The sequence below is a fragment of the Megalobrama amblycephala genome, linkage group LG5, assembly GCF_018812025.1.
Source record: "Megalobrama amblycephala isolate DHTTF-2021 linkage group LG5, ASM1881202v1, whole genome shotgun sequence".
Classification (NCBI taxonomy): Eukaryota; Metazoa; Chordata; class Actinopteri; order Cypriniformes; family Xenocyprididae; genus Megalobrama; species Megalobrama amblycephala.
Genome location: NC_063048.1, coordinates 8,541,446 through 8,562,105, shown reverse-complemented (window position 1 = coordinate 8,562,105; position 20,660 = coordinate 8,541,446). Strand labels below are relative to the sequence as shown.

The window sequence follows — 20,660 nt, the reverse complement described above, 5'->3', positions numbered from 1 at the left end:
TGAAGCGATATTAATTATATCTGTAATATATTCATGTTGTTGATTTACATTAGGGAATGTCAGAGGCTAAATCCCGACTGTGGACAAGAGGAGGAGCTGGAGGGTAATTAGCTCCTGAGCAACACAATGAAAACAGCTCAAGGATAACTATATAATATATATTATATAAATATAATAAAAAAAATATATATAAAAAAAAAAAAAACACATTTCCATTTTGTATATGTTTCTGTTTTTTCCCCTCTACCCATGAGAAAATAAAATGAGAAAAATGTCTGTTTTCGATAAACACCCAAATGAATTCAGAATCGACATCTCTGCATTTCAAAGAAAGAGAAAATGCAAAAGGCATTTACCATCTGGCAAAATTACCTGCTGTTTACAGGCTAACTTGACTAACACCTTAATTTATTCCTTCCATCAGTTATATACATAATTATACTGTAATTAGGGCTGGGGAAAATGCAGTGCAATTAAAGGATTAGTCCACTTTCAAACAAAAAAACACTTAGAAGGCGATCATTTGTGTCTATAAAGCATGTACATTTGTATTTTTTTTTTAGAAAACGAGCGATGGTTTCTCTAGATAAGACTCTTATTCCTCGTCTGGTATCGTTTAAAGCTCTTTGAAGCTGCACTGAAACTGTAATTTTGACCTTCAACCGTTTGGTGCCCATTGAAGTCCACTATAAGGAGAATAATCCTGGAATGTTTTCATCAAAAACCTTCATTTCTTTTCAACTAAAGAAAGAAGGACATGAACATCTTGGATGACATGGGGGTGAGTAAATTATCAGGAAAATTTTATTTGAAAGTGGACTAATCCTTTAACTTTTGCTTTTTAGTGCATTAAAAAATAAATAAAGCAGCATCTTTTTTGTCAATTCTTGAAGTAGCTAATGCTAATGTTTTTGCCCCACACCCTTTGTACTGATAGACAAGACGCTCATGTAGACACCCAACAAAATCACAGACTAGCCCCTGCAAATGTAGAAAATACCTTAAAGCGGAACTCAGTAAGATTTGCGAAGCTCCACCTACAGGTTCCTTCAGTGAATCACACTGTCGTAAATACTCCAAGCGCAGCTCTGGACTACAACGACTACAACGCTCACCAGCACAGTAGTTTTACAAATACAGTACAAGAAAGAGGAGGTGGGTAATTTTCTAAATTGTCTTATAAAGTCATAATATATACATTGCTTTTGAATTACCGTAAAGCATTTTGTCACTCTCGCGTGAACATGAACATGAGGTGAGATTGTGTCGGGTCGGCGAAGCTCAACTTGCAAGTGCTGTTTTTTGGCGTAGACGTGCCAGAGGGGGTTAGTGCTCGCCTCAAACACACCACTACAAGTCAATTAACCATCGTAAGGACTTAGAAAACTATTTATGAAGGTAAAAAAAGTTACTTAGTTCTGCTTTAAGTCCCTCTGAGAAACAATTACCGTCCGAATAGGGCTTAAGCCAATGATCAGAATACGAATAGTCTGAATCCAGTGCTTTAGTGTGAGTAGACCTAATGACAATTTACTGTATAGACAGGAAACTACTGGACTAAAAGAAAACAATAAACATGCCAATGTCATTCTGAACACAACAATCATGTCCAAATTAGTATTTTTTAAATTCTGAAGTCTATCAAATGTCATGTGTTTTATTAAATCTGCAGTAAACGCATTACTTTTAAATTTACAACAAAATATCTGAGTTACTTTTTCAAATAAGTAACTTTTTCAAATAAGCTGTGTGTGAACATCACGGTTATTGTAGTTCTAGACTAAATGTGAACATGCATTTACTCATTTACTTCTTCGGTGTCCCGTTCTTCTGCAGTCCAGAACAGCTCAAAGGTTTGTTTTTTAGCTGCGCCCTCTACTGTACAGGCGCGAATTTGCATTTCCTTCAGCCTGAGGCTTATTCATTCAACTTTTGGTGTGAAAAGGCCTTTACATTTGCCAAAAATAGAACTTTTTTGCTGTTATAAAAACAAACAGCCCAGACAAGGTGAGAAAAAAATAACACAAAAGTAATGTAACAGATAACTTTCCATAAAAAGTAACTAAGTAATGCAATTAGTTACTTTTTTTTAGGGAATAACGTAATATTGTAATGCATTATTTTTAAAAGTAACTGTCCACAACACTGCGCTGTACTATACAAATTGACTGTTCGTAAATAGAAAACACTCCACTCCTCCACTGTTGTCAGTGCATTTTGGGAAAACATACATTTGAAAGCTTTTCCTAGCTGTTGTGAAGAAACAGATGAGCAAAGATTCATTGTGACAGAACTGGTCCATATACGATGTGTGTGCAAGTATTACATAATTTACGCTGGATCTACACCCCAGAGACAGTAGCTGCATCACATCTTCTTAAACACTGTGAGCGGTTTCGGAATAATAAAACACGGATGATTTGGAGGGTCACATCTCATGTGTACAGCTCTGTCAGCATTTACACTGGTTAGGATTCCAGCCAAGTTCTTATTAAGGTCGTACATCAATACAAACAGCAATATCGCTTACAATGAATGTCTCAAAATAAAGGCTTCAGCATCTCAGTTTCAGCTCTCAGAGAGCTGTGAACAAGTGAAACAGCTGACAAGGACAGATCTGTGACCACAGGGGACAAAAACACCACCAAAGCCCTTTTCTGGCTTTAAACCAGCCAGACAAACTCCGTATTGAACAGAACACATCCTGCTGCTGCAGAAATATATATGAACTCAGCACTTTGACCTGTCTTAACATGTACGTTAACTTGAGGCCTGTTGACCATAGACCTTACAACAACTGATCGATATACAGGAGACAGAGAGCAAGTTACACTGCAAAGTGTGTGTGTTTGGTGACTCAGACAGAAGAGCACAAAGAGAAAATGGGATCTCACAAGGAAGAAGCAGATTGCAGTTCGGTTTACTAATTACAGCACTCCCACTCTAGAGACCATGTGGCTTCAAAGTCAGTTTAGTGTGCCACGAGAGAAAGAACGAGAGGAATAGGTAAGCTCAGCCGCAATCTTCTGACAGAAAGCTTAGCTGTGGTAGGACCACCCAAAGTAAACACTGGAGCTCCCGGGACATCTTCTAAGACATTAGTTAAACAGAGATTAAGGAGCCTCAAAAACACTGCAGTGAAAAATAAAGTATGCTTTAGCATGTAGGTTGCATGAAATATGCAGTGCGGACACATTTTGCACTGACGTGAAATATAAATAGCATGAACTGTATGCACACAAGCCAAAAAAAAAAAAAAAAAATTTAATATGTTCACGGCAGCAAGCGTGCAAATTATAGGCAGAGTGGGGTAAAATGTGTCAGTGAGTAATTTTTGTCAAAATTTTGTCACCCTATTTAGAAAGGGTCCTCATATGCAGCATATACAGCCTGTAATATGTTATTTTTCTTCATGGCAGGTCATATAAGATTTTTTTCATAGCAAACTTTACAAACTTTACAAATGTCTATCCTACGTGTTGGTGAATTGCCAATGTACTTTATAAAACATGCCAATTGTTTGGCAATGAATTATCAAATGAAGCGTCTGGTATTTGCTTTGGGGTAAGTTGTGTCAGTGGCTCAACTAAGCTTTGCCAACAAACGCAAGACAACATACTATTACGAAATAGTTTCACCATCTTCAAATATACTGAAAATTATTTATTTTCCTGTCTGGCTGATGAAACTGTTGATAATGCGGATGGGGATGTAAAATTGTGCCACTGAAGAACCACCTATTTTGTAAGGGGCTTTCACACAGAATAGTTCTAGGAACTCAGTTCTAGGAACTAGCCACTAGGACAGTTTCCCGAGAACTAATCTCTCCACTGGCCATGTGGTTGCATTCGCACCGGAAATAGGAACTCTGAAGCGGCTGACAGCGGCGTCTTGAGTGGATGAAGGATGCCGTGATCGGAGCTGTGTTTGTTGTGGGTTTCATGACAGCAGAGATGGAATGTAAACACATAATTTACATGACTGAAAGAGCAAAAAAAAAAAGAGATTAAATCTCCTATGACAACTTCCAGTATTACATATCATCGAGACGGAGAAAAGAACAACCCAGCAGACAACAGGTAAATGCTGTTATCACTGTTTTTCATGTTCATGAAGTAAATATGTTTACACAGCTTCTTAAAAATGCTGGGTGCCGGTGTTTGACATGCGTTTAACCAATCAACATACACTTACGTCACTGATAGTTCCTATAGTGCTGGTTTAGACCCGACTCTGAAGTAGGAGCTAACTTAGTTCCTCCAAAAGGAGTTCCTAGAACTAAAATCATTCCTAGTTCCTGCAGTGCGAATACGGCAAAATCTGGGTACTTCAGCCAATAGTTCTAGAAACTTTGATAAGGTTCCTCCAGTGTGAAAGCGCCTGTAGACACTTTCTTGTAATTTCAGTTTATAAAAGACAACCAGAAATTTGATTAGGACTAGTGGTGTAACGATACACTCGTATCGCGATACTGGCTTTTAATGTTGTTTATTGTCTATGTGGTGTTTTTAATATTCTTTAAGACAAACCAAATTCATATGTCAACACCTCTGCTGAGTATTTTCTCTTTAAACCTGCAATGATCTAAAGACAGTTTCAAAAACACGGTTTGAAATCGCTGGTGTTTCTGACGTCACAAACTACCTTGTAACCAATCACGTCAACGTGCCGGCAGGCTTTAGCATATCATTAACTATGACCGCTCTGAAGCAGGAGTCTCAAGAGAATATATCCCGGTATATTTTTCTGTTGATATGAAAAATAGATTTAGCAATATAGTGGGTGTTTTATGTATATTATGATGTTATGATGAACTATATGCCTTTCTCCACTGACGTTCTGAGTTGTTCAAAGCATGACTGTAAGAAGGCAGCTGTCTGACTATGAGATGGTGAATGGGAACGTGGTTTCACATTATTAGCCGTTTGATTATGTAGTCAACCAAAAGGCTAATCATATTAATTACCGTTATGTATTCGATGTTGTAAAAAGCGATACTATTGTGCAGCGTTTACCTCAGTAAGTTGACCGAGTGGATCTCTGAGCTCGTGTGAGTGAGTGGAGGCGGGGCTAATTAGCATATTCATAGATCCCTGTATACTAAATGAGGCAAGGGTGTAGAGTTACATTTAAGATATTTTAAGGCATGAAGATTTTTTTTTTTTCAAGAAAAAACTTTTAAATATGTCATTTTGGTGATCAAAAATGAGTTTTAAGGGATAAAATGATTGACTACAGGGGGACTTTAAAGCAGTAAAACATGCAGAATAAAAATATTCATGAGTCTGAACCTGAAAATACAGAATTATACTATACATATAAATAATGTAAGACCCTTTTTACTGGCCAATCAGGCCAGCAAAAATCAAAATCGGACATTTGGCATTATCAGGACCCACAAAATAGCTCCACTGCATGAATATAATGTATAATAAATTATTATACATTACATTCAACATTAAATATAGTTGTTTATTGTAGCACAGTTATTGAAACTCTGTAAACGTTCCTCTTTTTAAAGCAGTATAATCGCTTTCAATGCAGGCATTCGTTGAATCTCTTTTACAGGCTAGCCAGATTATACACTTACATGATAAGAATAAATGCTTTGAATCAGCATACTACCAAAACTATATGGTGAGTTAAATTATGCTTTGTATGTGCATTGTAAATCTGTTCATCATATAAAGCCATCTTGTCTCCTCAGAAGACTTAGATTTGGATTAGATTTATTATTTTTACGATGCCTTTTTGATCTATTTTTAGATCTTTTATGTTTTAGGGAAATTGACTTCAAAAGGAAGGACAGAAATCTCCCAGAGTTCATAAAAATATCTTCATTTGTGTTTGGAAGATGAACAAAAATCCTAGAGGTTTGAAGTGATATGAGGGTGAGAACATGATGACAGAATTGACATTTTGGGCTGAATTATACTTTATAAATACAGTAAGCTAAGTCTTGGATTAAACTAACTTCATATCGAGAGTCATATCGTAGACATCAACGATACATATCGCATTTTTATATCTTGATATAACAATGTATCATTACACCCCTAATCAGGACTAGTATTTTTTTATGGATTTTTATTATTCTGTCATCCTAATGAATGATGATCTTTCTTTAGTGGATATTTTAAAAGTCAAAGTGGTCTAATGGGTCCAAATTAACATTGACTTTTATTGTATACCTGTGTTCCACAGAAGAACGTAATGCAAACCGTTTTGGGATCTAAATTATAACAGAATTTTTGGATGAAACTATCCCTTTAAGTAAAAAGTTACCTTACTTTTCCCAACAATGTGTTATACTTTCAAACAGCAAGATTTTGGGATATAATAAAAACTCCAAACGCATAAATAAGCGGCAGAGGGAAGCAGGACACATCATGCTGACGCATTAATTGAGCGCCCTGTAGGAGAATCGGTGGGAAGCCCCAGTCTGGCACAGACAGATAACAGTAATTGTTGCTAGTGCTTGTGTCGTTTGTTTTGCTGCAGTCTCCAGGAGGTTAAGAGAAGCTCTGCAGGTTGTGAAGACTCCATACAGGTTCCTGTTAGCCTCACGAAAGCACCTGAAAATGATCTGTGAGGCTCTCTTCACTACACACATACACTTGCACCGAGTGTGAACTGGCTGTTTAAATTCATGCCAAGTCACTGCGAGAATCTGACCAGTTAACGGCAAACCTCCAAATATAGATACGGTACCGCATAGTGGTATCATAAAATCTCTCCGTTTGCATGCCAGGTGTTCTAAATATCTAATTAAGATATAATAAATGAACCATGTGAAGGTGAAAAAGACAGCAGCGCAAGACATAACATAGTTGAAAGCTTCGGTTCTCGTTTTCCTCCTCTCAAGTCCCCAGATGACGGCTCTTCCAATGCTGTGACACCAGCTGTCAAAAAGCTTCAGTCTGACAATCTTTCCTCTTTGACAGAAAATTCTCACAGCTCCCGGTTTGCAGAGGAATAAAACTGCTTGGCAGAGCACGTTTTTGAAATCTTGTGATCCGAATGACACAACTGGCCCCACTCAGACCTTATTACCATCTGTTTCATGTTATCTGAATGCGATGGACAACACTAAATAAAGACGCATTTTGAAAATGCATTACTATCCAATCATCAAAGACTCCTCTGGAGGTGGTCAGGCCACATCTGGTCACAAATGCATTTGCTGCAGGGGCGTGGAAGCAGATCCTTCTTCCAAAAAAAATATCAATAGTACATGAAAACATTAATAGGGGTTTGAATCGTTTTTAAAATCACTCATTTTCTAAAGCACTCGTATTTAAATGCACCGCCTTTCCCACCTCTGCCTAGTATCCCATCTTCTCAACACAAAAATCTGTAAGAATGCTGCTAATGTTTAAAGTACATGTATGCTGAGTTCTCCAGTGGAAACAGTCCTTTAAACCGCCGTTTTAAATCCATTTAACGGCGTAAGCAATATGGTGTTCAAGTCTACATGAGTTTCAGAGCGCTGCTTCCTGCAAAAACCCGGGAATAAGCCGTTTTCTGAAGTGCACGTAAACGGGGTCATGGTCCGACAGCGGATAAAGATTCAGAGGGATGCAGCGTCTCATTGACATCCCTTGGTTTCACAAGATTCTTATTGAGCTACTAAACCACCACGAATTTGAAAAGGATAACTGCAAAGTACAGGCGAAAAATCATGGCAATGCCTCTACTAAACTATGATTCGCTCATTTCCCTGAATAGGCTAAACTGGTGGAAATGGATATGCAACTTATCCACTTATATATGACCATTTTCAGACATGTCCAAATGAAATAAACTTGGCACACTCAAATGATTTGTGAGTCAACTGGTTTTTAGTGAGCATTCAGCTTTGTTAAATGTGCTCTACGTTGTTTGCTAAAAAATAAACAAATACGTAGTACATACAGGTCTCAATGCTAAGGATTTTTTCTTCTGAAACGATAAGTAACTTCATCGCATTGGATCACTCAAAAGGCAACCATATGAGGGAACATCCATTGTTAAAAGAAAGAAAGTCTGTTCACAGAAGAGTTTACCAGCAAAAAAAGGAAATGTGACCGAGCCTATAATAAAACACACATCAACATCAGACTAGCTTTTCAGAGATGGTGACAACAAAGGATTTAAAACAGACCCAGAGCTGGCCTTTTTGCTCGACGTATTCGCGAGTAATGCCTCAACCGCTAAAGCCCAAAGTATACTTCACTTTTTATGAGTACACGAGGGTCAGCGTACAGTGCACGTGACATGAATTTAATCATCAGAAGAGTACACATGTACTGTACGCACACCACCGGATTTTTGTAACTGCACGTACTTTGTCGCACATGCGTATTTAATTGTTTTTGCAGTAATTCGTTTATCCACAAGGTGGCAACTGGGGGCGTCGATTCACAAGGTAGTCGAAGAAAACCTGCATAAACTGAACAGACCGGAACACATGCAAGCTACAGCGACAAACATAGATGAGAGATTGTGTGAAGAGGTTAGAAAGTACCCTCATTTGTACTAATTTACCCTCATTTGTAACTCCAGCATGAAAGAATACAAATATATTTACATGGGTTGTAGCTCATGGCGAGGGATTGCTCAAAACTGTACATGCGTTGAATGCCTGTGTATGTGTATGAATCAAGTGAAGTATACTTTCCAAGGCTGTGCGTTCAACTGTGTGTGTACACTAGCGTACGCGTAAAAAACAAAGTATACCCAGGGCTTAAAGGGCCAACTCTTTGTGTACATCCCTGTCTGTGACCATCATCACACCTGCAGTGTTTACAGAGGGCTGAAAAGAAAATGAATTTTAATAATATTTATAATATAAGGCAGTTTTACGGTACTAATTATTATTTATTGTTTTATTTTTGAAACAATGTTTAAAAATGCATAAATTATTCAAACGTTTTTAAATAAATACATTTCATAATATAGAGATACAAAAGTATTACAGCGTTATTATTTGCTTGTTTACGCTGTAAAGTGTCCCATCCGCCTATAACCCGGAAATGTATTTATATCAAACATTAATAAGCCATTATTAGCATGAAATAGGCCCAATCTAATATAACACACAATTTACTTGCTAAATAAACAATGAAATAATTAATATAAATAACCCCTTAATTAAACAACGCCATGAATATTTAAAAAATATCGATCCTGCAGCTATTTTTATGTGAGGATCAATCCTCTCGAAAAACACCAATATCAGTATTTCAAGATTGATCCGCCCTAAAATAAATGCAATCAAGTGGTCAATAGAGACACCTTAGAGATGCTTTGTCTCTCCATCCTCATGTTCTGACCCATAAATACACTCACCATGAAAAGCAGCCTATAAAGGATCCTCCAGGCAGCTATAGCCTGGTACTTTGTCCTTCTGGCCAGAGAACAGCTTTTCCTTCTAATCTTGCCCACCCTGAACGTTGGCATGGTTGTTGAGTTACTCTTCAGCTCTGGTTGTGTCACACTCAAACACTTGCTCCACATTAACTCAAGACATGTTTCCTTCCTCCAACTGCTAATAAACAATCAAGCATTTCCAAAAGTTCTGAGCGTTAGGCTAGTTTTCTTTTTTAAGCTTAGAGTGCTTTCTAACAATCGATCACTAGCAGGTTTTGCACACGTACGAGCTAGACTGAAACTGCTGCTGTCCACTGAAATCTGCATATCAATTGCTGGCTAATATGACCCCGCTGCAGTTTCCAGAGAGCATAATGAAGTGCTCAGACAGCTTGCAAACACTACCAGTGGCCTGGCCTTTCAATAACATCAACACAATGGAAACGTTTCTGGATGGCCTGTGAACACTAAGGCTAACATTACCATGAATGCTGAAAGGAGAATTGTCTGAAAATATTAACCAGAACCACACAGTCACAGAGGAGGAAGAAAAAAACAACCATTTTATTTTATTCTTTTAAAATATATAATCTGCTTTTAAAGTGCTCTCAAAATAGTCTGAAATTTTCCATAAACACAGAGCCGAACTCTCCTCATTTTGCCTCTGGGCTATCACAAAGCTCCCAGGCAAATATCATATTCTTAGAAGTATTAATGTCAAAACATACAAAATTACATGTGCTGCCTGGTTCTGCGCAGCAGACAAAATGAACCAATATGATGCCCGTGGCCTCTCAGAGAGCTGTTTATTTCACATGCAGGTCGTGTAACACTAAAACCTGGCAGGATCTCAACAGCACAAACAAACACTTGCCAAGTCAGATCATTCGATCTAAAGTTCAAAACAATCCTTCCCCACTTCTGTCAATGGTGGGAATTGAGAAAATCTAATAATATAATCAACATTTCCTACCAGCCTAGCCACGAAACTATTGGTTTTGTTGCCCATAGGAAATTCCCTTGCTGTTCTTAACATATTCGGCAAACGGCTCAGATACAAGCCTCGAGCAAGAAGTAGAGTGACACGGACAGCAAAGTCAATGTCATGCAGCAAACCCAGTTAGCAACCAAATATTTTACATTGCCAATAGGCGAATATGTTGGATTCATAGCAAATGAGGTGAGACCATAAATTAAGCCATGTCGGTTTGTATTCTGTCTTTCACCTTTAAATCGCACCTAAAGTTTTTAATGTATATTTATATTGTAATAATTCTGCATTTAATCTCCAAGTTAATGGATCTAACAGGTAGGAAATATACAGAAACTGAATAAACTTATCAAACACTTCACAGCAGAAATTAAGAATTAAATATAGATTAATGATTATTAAAGCTACAAAAAGTATTCAATCAAGAGCAGTGAGTGATTTTCTTTTTGTCTTTTGATTTACAATGATTAATAAAGACAGACATTACAGCAGCAGGTTTATTAGGCTGCTGTCACTTTAAGATCTGACTAACGTGACATGGATCTGACAAAAATCTGATGTCCTTATAACTCTTTACGGTCATTTAAGACTTTATTTAACTCATTAAAGACTGTTCTTATGAGGATACTTGACAAAGTGGGCATTTTAGCATAATTTTGTGTGTTTTTGTCAGTTCAAGCACAAAAGAGAGCTCAATGTGGCCAGTCGGGGTTTTTCAGAGCTGCACAACATACTATTAGACTAAATAAACTGACACTACCCAAACAGACTCGAATATGTAACAAAAGGAAATTCTACATTCTAACAAATGTTGGGTTAAAAACAACCCAGGTTCGGTTAAAAATGGACAAACCCAGCAATTGGGTTAAATGTTTGCTAAACCTGCTGGGTAGTTTTATTTAACTCAACTATTATTAAAAAATGACTGTATTGCTTGCTTAAAATGAACACAAAGTATGTTGGAAATGAACATTTATCAATATGTTCAATAAATGAACATTTATTAATAAGTTTAATGAATAATAATTAAACAATATCCATTTATTAAATGACTTATTATTAAATGTTCATTGTTTGATTATTATTGTTGCCTCTAGTAATTATGTGTCTGATTTTTAATTTCCAACCTATTTTGGGTTTATTTTAAGCCAGACATATAGTCATTTTTAAACAATAGTTGGGTTAAAACAACCCAATCACTGGGTTTGTCCATTTTCAACCCAACTTGGGTTGTTTTAAAACAGCATTTTTAGAGTACAAATACAATCAAAGAGCAGTTCAAACTTCTGCCACTTTATTAGCTGAATGAAGCAGTAACAAATAACAAATAATGGTGACTTCTCTGAGGTCACAGGATAAAGACTGTGGGAGGCAGAAGGATTATTGCTCTTGTACGTCTGCCAAGAAAAGGATTATCCTCATTTGGCATATTCTGTGGGCAAGGTGTTAACTAATGCTAACTCCCCTCCTCAACAAGTCACCACCAACAAACAGCTAGTAACTCTTGCAGTCGGACATACTCATTTTATTGTGTTAATTTCTGAAAGCCACGACATTTCCAACTAACAACAAGAGCTTGCATAGGGTGCTGCTCATACAACAAAATAAAATAAAAATATGGCAAGCCAAGAGGATGTAGTGTCCCTGGAGAAAGCATTGGCCATTGCTCAGAGGAAAATGTCCTGTCACAGCGTAGTAGAGCTCTGACAGGCTGTGATTCATCCCTGAGGTTACAGCAATTGTGCCATGTAGCCATCTTCTTTTTAAAGCCCGATAAATAAAGACACACACACACATAAATCAAAGTGGATAGCCATGCAATCCAAACGACACTTGCACTTATATGCTCTAGTGCACATTTTAGGCTATTATTATTCTTCAGCATCAATTCTTCATACAGTTTTTTTAAGCAAGCTTTATTAATGAAGCCCAGTGTGTCAAAAGCAAATCTAAGCTTTGCCCAAGTGGTTCAGAAAAACAAATATAGCATTGTGATATTGACAACTATTGAAATATCACAGTTGAATAATGTGTTCAATTACAGCTAAAATAGCTGTTTCTATGATTCCTCGGATAGGAACGCCAATGCAATCAACGCTGTTAAAAACTATATCCATGTTAATGACTAAATGATTTGGTAGATATTGAATAGGTGTCAACCCCCCCTCCTATAAACACAATAGCATTTGATACCATGAAAACCGGTCCTTCAGCAACCTTCTGGCAGGCCACGCAGGCAGCAATCTCCTCTAGCAGTCGGGCCAGCTTGTTCTGAAGCAGCCGATGTAGAGTGAGAAGAGTCGAGTTGAGGAAGATGTCCTTGCCTTCCTTGACACAGTCTGGCCAGAACCAGCACATGGTGAGGAACGAACAGAGGAACTCGACCGGCGAGTGCTCACAGAGGCAGAGCTCAATGAGCGCCGTGAGGTAGATGCATGGCCTGGCATCCCGTTTGGTCTGCTCAGCCATTGGAGCCGACCCCGTCCCATGGGCAGCACTGGTAGAGTTAGTTGTTCCTCTCCTTCGGATCTCTTCCCGACCTCTGGCTGTGTACAGGACTGGTAAATAAGCCCAGATTATTAGTCAGCTCACAGCCATATGCTGACTGACTGGCTTAGTCATTCCCATCCCCCTAGTTCAATGCTAAACACTGGGGGGTCTGGTAGCTGGACATTATGGAGAAGCTCCCAAACTGGCTTTTGAGATCACTTTGCCAAAGATATACCCTTCCCGGCCAAAAAGAAAGTCGCTGTTTGGATTTAAATAGGCAAATACTAAAGAATCTATGACTGGATCATTATTACAGCGATTATTATGTTTCTAGCATGTTATATGTTTGGGAACAGTTCTTTTAAGTGTCTAGCTTTTCATTTCTTGAAAATTTCTTTCTTTTCATTTCCTTCTCTGGAGTCAACTTTACAGAGTGCTCACCTTTTGCAGTGTCAATGCAAGATCTTGACCAAATATTGATGCATCTTTTAAAGGAAATAAATGTTGTGTTATTTCCATCAAGAGGTGCATCAATTTTGGTCAAGATCTTGTATTGACAATATTTAAAGTCTCAGTAAAGTTGACTCCAGCACATCCCAAAGACTTTCAATGAATTTAAGGTCTGGACTCAGAGATGCCAATTCATGTGTGAAAATGATTCTTCATGCTCCCTCCCAACCATTCTTTCACAATTTGAGCCTGATGAATCTTGACATTGTCATCCTGGAATATGGCCATGATGCGTCTTCCTACATGGTTGTTGTAGAAATGAAACATCAATTAGGGTTAGAAGAACTGTTGCCAAACATATAACATGCTATAAGGATCCAATCATAGATTCTTAAGTATTTGTCTATTTAAATACAAACAGGATTTTGTTTGGCAGGACAGTGCATTTTTTGAATAATCAAGACATCCCAGCTTTATTAGCAAAAGTGCTTTGACAAACCATGTTTGAGATAAACTTTTAAGGTGCTTTCACACCTGCCTCACTTAGTTCGGTTGATTCGCCCCAGAGTTCGTTGTCCCCCATTGGTGCAGTTCGTTTGGGCAGGTGTGAATGCAGCAATCGCACCAAAAGCGAACCAAACAAGCGTACCAAGACCTCTTTGAAGAGGTGGTCTTGGTACGCTTTCAAATGTATTCTGGAGCAGTTTGCTTGAGATGTGAAAGCAATCTGACCCATTGGACTTACAAACCAAATTATATCATTCATAATGGGAAATGTGTTATATAAAAAGCAACAATATCTGATTCTATGAGTGAGCACATTAGTTAATTTAGTTGAAAACCAAAGAGCGCCTCTTGGTCTTAAAATGTTGTTTAATTGTGCTTCTCTATGCAAGATGCTGCCCAATGCTTGTGTCTCGACAGTTACACATAAAGCCACAATAAGCTCATGGAGTGAACTTGTCAATAATTTTAATGTATGATGCTAAGAAAACTCAGACCAATAAGATGACAGATGTACTCGCAAGTGATTTGCATAAACATTTTGGTACGCTTTGAAATGTTGCCTTGTGAAAGCGAAGCGAAGCAAACTACAAAGAAAATGCAACTTTGTGACAAATTTAGTCCCTGTTCCAGAACAAAACAAATGATCCATAGCTGTGAAAACACCCTTAACATAATGACGGTGTTTATGCCACTGGCTTCTTGCTGAAATATAGCACTGAATTGTCAAGAAATTACAATATTCACAAAATAGCTATTGTAGCTTCATTGCTAAACCAACGTTCATCACCACGTTCATCTTTATTTTAAAAAAGACAATATCTGTAAAAATGGACATAAATTTGAGAAAGTTGTCTTTGGTGGTTATGAAATGTAGTGCCATTTCCCAGTCAGGTAACAATCAAAACTCAATAAATCAGAAGGTTGGAGAAATCTGAAAAGTGGAAAGACTCAAATAATGTCAAGGTGAGGAAGAGCTCTCCATTAATTCTTAGTCAGTTACACTGATTCTGAAGATGGCGGTATTCAGGCATGGCTCTCTTTCTGTTAGCTGCTGAAGTATTAGATCAGCAACTCTATGAATTCAAGTGCAGATAGATCTGCACAGAGACTCAGAGTTGTTCCTCTGCAAACAATAAAAAATCCCTCCCCTTCTAATCCACCTCCACAGCCGATCAATTATAGAAGGGCAAATGAAGTTTCTTACATCCACAGATAAAAAGCTTTGCAACAGAGGAGACTTCATTAACATGAACCCAGAAAGACAGCCTACAATGTTTAATATATAAAATAACATCATATCCTGCAGTGCAGTGCACTAGCACATAAATGCACCCAGAGGTCCCAATGTCTGCTTGAATTTGGACTCACCAACTGGAAAAGTGGATCAAAACCTAAACATCTCAAAACAAGTTTTTCAATGTTATTTATTCTGTGGGACGGCAATAAGCAGTGCAACTCCTCAGCATGAGCCTTTAATTAATACATTTGCACATCAAGAGTGGAGCAGGCTTGCACCTCAAAGAGAACTAAATCTCTATAGATGGGGAGACCCCCTTGTTTACTGAGCTCAGATTACGGCTTCAGAAACATGCAGACATTAAATAAAAATCTTCAAGGGACTCTTCACTTTCAAATCTATAAAAGCAACCCATCTTTTCCTATGGAAATATAAACAAACACATAAGACTCCTGAAATTCCACATGAGTCTATAAAGCAAAAACAAAAACAGATTTAAACACACTCAGCGGCCCCTTTATCAGACACACCTGCACACCTGACCGTAATGTAAATATCTAATCAGATAATTGTGTTGCAGCAAGAAGATCAGTAGTTCATTGGGAAATATGATGTGATAAGATTTTCTGTGATATTATTATTGGCATGGTATGAACTACAGGGGGTTCGGGGACTGATGTTTGATTGATTTAGCGCAGTAGAACTTAATCTGTTAAACTATAATTCATTAAAGCAGCAATGGATGTTTAAATTAATAAGCAAATAAATAAGTGACCACCAGACACTTGCCGATGTGACCACCATGAATAAATTCAATTATCTGAGAAGTTTGCAATAAAATTAGAATCAAGTGCACCAATTAGTAGAATCAAATGCAAATTAGTAGTAGAGGATTGCCACACCTTATACAAACCTCAATAATCTATTCTGATTGATCTTAAGCACTGTACTATTAAAATCTTCTGTATTAAAAGAATGCACAAAAACAGGGCTGACAACTAAAAATAGGCCGCCTGGGATAGATGGATGGAATTACAGAGGAACGCAACTCATACCTCCTGTGCAGTGTTAAAGCAATGTCCATAGACAAAAGCATGGCTCTCTGAGAGGCTTATGACATCCTTCAGCCCAGCATGAGGACTTATCAAGATCAAGTTTTTCTGTAACTCTTGTCTTTGAGCGTTCAGCCTTTAGCATAAACACAAGCTCTTGTGTTGGTGACAGTAATAAGCGAGCAGTGTGAAGGCCAAAGCTCCTTGAAGGGTGTAATTACTAAGTGATAATGAACAGTGACAGACAAGCTTTGACAATGCAGCTGCTGCTCAAAGTACAAGTACACACACACACACACGTGCGCGCACACACACACACTTCTTTTGGTAGTTTTGTGGGGATTTTTACTGAGGTACTGATAGTTCCTACCGCCTAACCCTCACAAAAAACATGTATAAAACATTCAGTATGTTTAATATTCTAATTGTGGAGACACCTCGCACCTCACAGAGCAAGTAAAACCTCGACAAACCCACAAAAGGACATGGACAAATGCTTACTCTACACTGCAAATCAATAAAACAGAAATTAAATTCTGTCCGTATACCAGCCGTTAAAGGCAAAACTGCACTGCAGTGTGACATCAGTGTTTGTGAAAATGATGAACTGGATGGAAACAAACTTGTGTATTCTTTACCTTGCTGTGCTGAACTGTTCGGTGGTTGTTGAATGGATCCTGAAGACCATCATCTACAGCCAAGCCTAAGAGTTCTGTCACACAGGACACATCTGAGGAGAAAGAAAACATTATTCACTGTTAGTAAAAACAGGTTAAACATTCATTTTCAGTCTTTTTTGGTCACTGTGAAGCACAAATCCAGATCTTTGAGTGATATCACATACACAAGCGAAGATGCCAATAATAAAAAACTGCATCAGAATTGTTGAGATTCATTGTTGGTAAGTAATTTAGCACATTCAATTCACAAATGGCAGAAAGTGAACAATAAGTTGTAAAATACAATGAAGAAAAAAAGTATTGATGCTTAAAATAAAAGCAGAACATGTGCCCAAACTAGAAATTCTCTCACTCAAAACAATTGACTTAGAAAATATATGGGATCTCTATACAATTGTTTTTGCTAGTGTCAAGTGACACATATTTTGGTGGAAATCAAGCAGAGCAGATTCTCTCAGTAGTAACTGCACTGTCCTTTTCTCACGTCTGTGCAGTTTACTAAAATCTTTCACTAGACTGGTCAGACTGGTAACCAGTTGTTCAAAAAGTTTAATCTGGATCGGAATGATCTGGATTTGGAAATCACATGTTTTGCTATCCAGGATCAAGTAATCCATCTTATTTTTTCAGATTACCAAATCTGGATTCATAGTACACTGTGGAGACGGTAAAGGGACATGGTGATAGAAAGAATAAGTGAAAAAAATGTCAATGCTTTGCATTCTCTCATAAAATTTCAGTGTAGTGTTCACCCGAGAAAGTTTGTGTTCGCCCCCAAAGAACTTTTGGCTAGTTCATCTCTTATGATTGTGCCAATGTAGTTTACAAACAGTGATAAAAAAAACACTTTGAATGAAATATAATATTTTTGTTTGATTTTTACAGCTGTTTGGGGAATATTTTATGGCACCAAAATCTCTTTTTTTTACTTTACAGTAAGTTATCGAAAAGCTAAATATTACTTCTAATGTATTACTTTAACGCTGCATTCACATGGGGCCGTCATAGTAAAACAGCCAATTACATTACTTTCCGGTGTTGCATGAACACAATTTAGCATCTGTGATCTGATTGGCTGATGCCTGCGTTGGCGCTTAAATTTGAGAAATCTTCAACTTCTGCCGCATGACATCACCCATTTAAAGTAAATGAGAAGCATTAACGCCCCATGTGAATGCAGCGTAACAGTTAAACTAATCAAGAGCAAAATAACAATGTGTGTATGTATATTACATGATAAAATGTTGTATTAATTGACCAGTTTGAAAGTTTTTTGTTTTTTCTGACCAAAGATTTTTGTTCCTGAAATCCACCCTTCTGCTGGGATCAGTATAATCCAGATTTTTTGGATCAAAGGTATCCCAATCTTACTAAAACGTTTTGAACTTTATCCAGATCAAAACCAAGATTGGATTTTGTGATCTAATCTGATTTCAGAATCTTTTTTTTCCTTTTGAACAACAAATTTTCAAGATTTGATTCAATCTGATAGCCAAAATCTGATCAGATTACTTTTGAAAAAAATGGCACCAGAAGGTTACGGGATCGATTCTCAATACGGGCAGAAAATGACTGAGGTGTCCTTGAGCAAGGTGAACCCCCAATTGACCCGTCGCAAAGACCCGCCCCCCTTAGTTACTGTTGCTTTGTCCGACAAGCCGTGGCGCTGTCACGGCACACACAGTGTAAAATACATCGCGGAGCGAAGAGGAAACTGACAACACGTCGACAGACAAGACAAAGCAGGTTACTTATGATATTAAACAAAGTCCCAACTTTCAAACTGTGTAGTTTTAAGAAATTCAAACAATAAAAACCGTTTTGTGGCTCTTTAATGTGTCGTGAGAGATCGCTGTAGCGCCTCAGCTCAAGAGGCTCGTGAACCGATCATCTCTTCCTACTAGTCCATTTATAGCGTCAAATAAACATGAATGAACATGAGAATGAATGTTGTTTCAAACGCGGAAAGACGTCAATATACACAATTTTTCAAATTTAACTCCACCGAGGTTAATCATCTAACTCCTGACTGCTTCGTCGGACCAAATGGCGGATTCGGTACGTAATGTGTGTGCACTAACTAGGATGGGTTAAAAGCAGAGGACAAATTCTAAGTATGGTTTACCATACTTGGCCATCACGTGTTACTTTCACTTTTTTTCTAGTACCGGAAATGTTTCTTTTCATTAACACAGCTGAAAAGGTTGTGCTGTTTAAAGAAATGCAGAAAATCTTCTTTTTTTTTTTTCTTTTTTTTACAGTTGCTGAAGTATTTAGCACGCTTGAATTTCTTGTAAGTTACATTTGGCAAACTAACACATTCCTCTAGCAACTCATTTACTGTTTTTTTGCAAAAAGAAGGCTATTCCACACAATACTGTCTTGAAAGAAGAAAACAAACTGGATCTAATCAGGACAGAGCGAGAAGTGGACGACCCAGATGCACAACAAGAGAACATTTTTATTCCAATACTTGATTATTTTAGTCCTAAATGAAACTGTGGAGACTAAAATCTATAACAAACTGCAGTCTCTGCTTTTCACAGTGTAATTCATGCCATTTTCAGCTTCCTGATGCTTCAAATTCTTGGTTATGCAAGTTCTTGCTTTACCATGGTTGCACCCCTATGTTGCTAAATGAAGTCTGAAGGGTGGTTTCAATGACACTGCACAGCTACACAGGAAAACCATAGTGAGTACTCATTCTCTTTAGCACTTATCTTTCTTGTCATTATAGAAAATATAGAGGTCATGTGTGCTGCTGTATCTAATGAAAGCCCTGATAATAAGAAAGTATGAGTTATAACCCACACTACAATGAAGATGCACCCAAGCATAGGCCGTTTGTCTGAGTTAAAGCGTCACGTAAGGGGAAATGAGCTTTAGTTTAAGCCACCGGGATGAAGTTCACATATCTACAGTAAACTAAACTACAATACAATCAACTACACCTTTGTTCTTCACAAGCGTGTTGACATAAAAGATTGAATATTTTAGCTTCTTTTTTTCAGCTTGCTGTATGATAAACAATGATGCATTGTGCTGTCTGACAGCATCAATGATCTTGGTTTGTGGCCATGTTGGCAAAAACAATCTTTCCTGTTGCTGTGTTTTTGAGATTGTATTCTAGACATCTTTACTGAATGCTCTTGTAATTGACATACCTAACCTTCCTTTTCAATTGGTATTTTAAACACGTTCTCTTTCATTCTGCTATGTAAACCCAAATTCAATTCAAACAATTTCCAATGTCTAATAACTAGTTAGTGGACTCTTAATGTCATTAATACACAGGTGACAAAATAAAGCATGAATATACACATATTTCCTTGTGTACAAAGGTGGTTTGATTCAAGGAAGACTTCGTTTTAAAACATGTTTCCTGGAAACAAAAGAAATGTTTTTGGCACCTGGCTAAGGTTGAGTCACAACTCAAAATCTCACATTTAATGAATGGCTGTGCTCTTATTGATTTTGTAATTTCATCTGAATTTTAACAATTGTGAGATTTTGTCAGACAAAAATGTTTCAAGGTTAATCGATCTAGTTTTGTGTTTCTGGGATATAATTATCTGTGACATTGAGTTATGCTGAATACCAAAGGTTTATGTGTCTATTTGTTAATGAGGACACATTCATGTTTTTAGATTTGTTGGGGTTTTTTTTGAAGTGAAAAAGTAAATTTAGACCCTTGAGGTAAGATGACCCCACCAGAATTGGCACAGAAGACCACGACTGGAATCCATTTTGCTATTGTTTTTTATCATAATTATTTAATACTTCTATAATTGATGGGATTATTCAATAAATCCATGTGTTAGACATAATTGGTATTCATTAAACTTATTGGTAGACCATTATTAGACCTATTGTGCGAAATGGTACAATTGGAATTGTATCTT

The 20,660-nt window shown here is 37.4% G+C and overlaps 1 protein-coding gene across 9 annotated transcripts in view; it reads right to left on the bottom strand.

Moving 5' to 3' along the window:
* The window catches only part of tiam2a (TIAM Rac1 associated GEF 2a), a 136,257-nt gene that overhangs the window by 18,898 nt on the left and 96,699 nt on the right, over window positions 1-20,660 (bottom strand). For all 9 annotated transcript variants that reach the window (XM_048190570.1, XM_048190567.1, XM_048190575.1 and 6 more), the window contains one exon: window positions 16,717-16,808. In XM_048190570.1, the coding sequence (XP_048046527.1) occupies window positions 16,717-16,808 (92 nt within the window). The remainder of the gene's footprint in view (window positions 1-16,716; window positions 16,809-20,660) is intronic.